The 3,435-nt window shown below is 54.0% G+C and overlaps 1 protein-coding gene across 1 annotated transcript in view; it reads right to left on the bottom strand.

Annotated features, from left to right (window-relative positions):
* The window catches only part of LAMA5 (laminin, alpha 5), an 87,156-nt gene that overhangs the window by 27,590 nt on the left and 56,131 nt on the right, over positions 1-3,435 (bottom strand). The window contains 3 exon segments of the mRNA XM_009579493.1: positions 691-820; positions 2,959-3,115; positions 3,299-3,398. Of these exon segments, the coding sequence (XP_009577788.1) occupies positions 691-820; positions 2,959-3,115; positions 3,299-3,398 (387 nt within the window).

The raw sequence follows: 3,435 nt of genomic DNA on the forward strand, positions 1-3,435 counted from the left end.
AGCCAGCCACCCACTAGGGCACTTGCATGGCCTCAGATCTGTCACCATGCAGTCTTGCTCATATTGATTCCCAGAATATTTGTTGTCCACGTCTCTACGCTTGTTCAGCCATCTTTTGGTGGCTCTTCTTCTCCAGCAGCTCATGGCTTGATGAGAAGACATTGCACCAGAGCGCAATGCCTGTATAACACGTGCAATTCCACACCACTTCCAAACACCACACCATGTGTGAAGCCAGCAGCCTGGTTTGGGAGAAGTGTAAGGCAAGGGCAGGACTGCCACACGAGGGCACCTGCGAAATAAAACCATGTCCAGCTGCCAAAGTCTGGTTCAAGTTCCCAGCACTTGGCCCATTCTGGTTTTGTGGAAACTCAGCTCAGTTCTGCCTGGGGCACTGGGGTGATCTTGTCCCATGCTGGAAAGGTTGTATGGAATCATACAATAGCCTTATCTCACACCAGCCTGGCTGATAACAGTCCTCAGGAGCAGCCCCAGGACTGGGGGCCAGCTTGCTGCTGCTTTGTTAAATAAAGGGGACTGCAAACTCAAATCAGCCTTTAAATTGGAAGGGCAGGACTAATGGGTAAAGCCATATGGAAGTGTCTTCTGGAAAGGATGATGCAGAAGGTTGCCTGGGATGGGGAGGAGGTGGCGATGGTGCAGGGGAGCAGAGCAGTCTGGGATCCTTACCTCTCCTTCGTGGCTGATAAGCTGTAATTTTGCCATACACAGTGGCCCCTCCTGAATTAATATACCTCAGGATGACATGGAACAGATAGAGCTCTGCCTCCTTCACGTCTACAGTGACTCTGATTTTATTCTGCAAAAAGCAAAAAAGCACACGGGGCACATGTCACTGGGAGGCCAGCTCCTGACCGCCCACCCGCTCTGCGGGGGAGCCTTACCCGCCTGCCTACCTGCCTGCCTGCCTGCCTCTCTTCCCCCTCCCTCGCCATCCCATGGCACAGCTCTGGCGGCCACCTGAGACGGGCACACTTGGGATGGGCACACCTGGGACGGGCACACCTGGGGCAGGAGAAGGGGCAGAGGAGCAGTGCTGCAGCGTGGGATGCTCTGAGTTAGTCTAGAAGTGAAAAATGCACTTACAGTTGCCACAAACATTAAACTTTCCTTCCTCAACGACCGAGACCCTCCCTTCCACACTGGCGGGCCCCCGGCTGACGTAGCGGAAGACGAGGCGGAAGAGGTCGGGGGAGGTCACATTGAGAGTCACCACTACCTTGGGCTGGTGGGAGAGAGAAAGGGGAGAGAAGCAGAGCACACCTTCAATTACCTCCACCGCCGACAGCTACCAGCCCAAGCGCAGCCGTTCGGCTCACTGCTCCCAAAGCAACATGCCACAGCGCAAGGAGGAGACAAGCACACCGGCCCTGCTGCACACTCACGGCACAGGCACCTCGCGATGCCATCCCTTTTGGGGCCAGCCACCGACGGAGCAACCTGCCTGCGGGAAGGGGGTGGAAACGCTCTGCCCACATCTGGAAGATGCTGTGGCACAGCAGGGTGGTTCGGCTATCCTGGGGCACACACGATGCCAGAGGAAAGATTTTAAGGGCTTGCTTTTGTTATCGGTGTGTTGCTTTTGGGCTTAGTGTGCCGTAACCTGCCAGCAGGTACCAAACACTGAAGCACCTGCCCTTGTGTTTACGGGGCTCTGACCAGGTGCCTACAGAGGAGGCTGCAAAGTGAGCTGGTGCCTCATCCTCGGGAACCTGCAATACTAAGGACTAGTGGTGCTAAGGGAGTGTGCCACTGATGGGTGTGTCAGCCCTCTGCCTGCCTGGACGCTGTTTGGCAAGACCCCAGTTAAGGAGACGCTTAAGTCCAACCCATTTCAAAGGATCTAAGCATCTGCTTAAATACCCTCCTGCCTACAGGGCAAAGTTGGGGTCTGCCCAGGGAGATGATGACTCCTAATGAGGGCTCTTTTTCTTCAAAGCTCCAGTTACACACCATCTTCCCACTAGAAGGATCTTCCAGAGAGCAAACTACAGGTGAGACCTGCCAGCAGAAAGCCATATGCTGCCCTTTCTATGAAGGCCTATTTCTATCTCAAATGCCAACACTGGGTACAAAACAAAAGCCATGAGCTTGAGCATGAGCTCCACCCTTAAGCTTTAAAGGCTGGGGTTTTCTCAAGGGAGCCTACAGGAGTTCGTTGCTTAGCCCCTACCTACAAATTCAACGGGAAATAGCTGACACATTTGGCCCTTCTGTTATTTTACCTAAGCATGAAAAAGTGAAGAAAACTGGAAGTACACGCACCAGAATAAGGAACATCTTACGTGGGACAAGACTGTCAGAGAATTGCTGCCCTGCACCCCATCCCCAAACACACACACAGGCGACACTTCTGCAGGGCCATGCAGAAGAAGAATCCACCAAGGAGAAAAAAGAGTCAACGGATGAAATAGCTTCACTTCTAGGGCTTAGACAACTCCAGGTTAGCGTAAACCATCATTACAGCAAAAGAGCTAACAGCAAGAGCAGAGGCAGAACGGTAACAAGAGGTCCAAGCCGAACATGGCAGCTAAGGAGGAGCTAACTTATTTTTGGAAAAGGGAAGGAAGGTTATGCAGAGAGTTGCAGGAAAGAGCAGAGTCAGATGAAAGAGCCACAAGGAAACCCAGAGACAGTATTTATAGACATCCCTGTAAGTAATCACCAAGCTACCACCTTTGTCTAACCGGATTAGGATGTCAGGGGATTCCCAATTTAGGATCTTTCTCCTCATCATTCTATGCCATCCCCAGCACTACAGGAAGTATCTGTGCAAACAGGCTATATACACACTGTGCTGTTTATGTTGGCCATCATGTGACTTTGGGGGTTTGAGAAGCAGTTGGGGTAAAAGATGTGTGCCAAAAGCACGTTAGTCCTCCCCCGGCCACATTCTCCCCATGGGGAGCTGGGCTGGGATGGAGACACCAGGCGTACCTGGATGGAGGACATCTGTGCATATCCTCGCCAGCTGAAGCCCTCAAACTCCAGGGGATTGTAGCCGAAGCGCACAGCCCGGCCGGCTGGCGTGGTGCCTTCCTCCAGCTCGAATTTCAAGTGGTGCAGATCAGGGAAATAATGGTCCCGCGCAGGTCTGGGGAAGAGAGGGAGCACCGTTACCTGCTGGGCTATCTGGAGGGAGAGGTAAGAGGACACCTCTGCCAGGCATGAAGCTGATGTGGCAGCAGCCCATCCTTGTGGTGGCCGAGGACACCATTTCCAAGGGAGTGAACAGGAGGCACAGCACCCCAAGGTGCATCTCCCGCTAGCAGCTTACTGGGTGCAGGTGGGCCCGCGTGTGCTCTGCCGGCAGCGACAGGCTCCGCTCCGCTCCTCGCAGGATGGCCCCAGCGACCCGCCGACGTCACACCGGCAGGCTGCGGGCAGGAAGGGCCTGTTTACATTCCCCCCGCC

The sequence above is a fragment of the Fulmarus glacialis genome, unplaced genomic scaffold, assembly GCF_000690835.1.
Source record: "Fulmarus glacialis isolate BGI_N327 unplaced genomic scaffold, ASM69083v1 scaffold39346, whole genome shotgun sequence".
In the NCBI taxonomy this organism is placed as follows: domain Eukaryota; kingdom Metazoa; phylum Chordata; class Aves; order Procellariiformes; family Procellariidae; genus Fulmarus; species Fulmarus glacialis.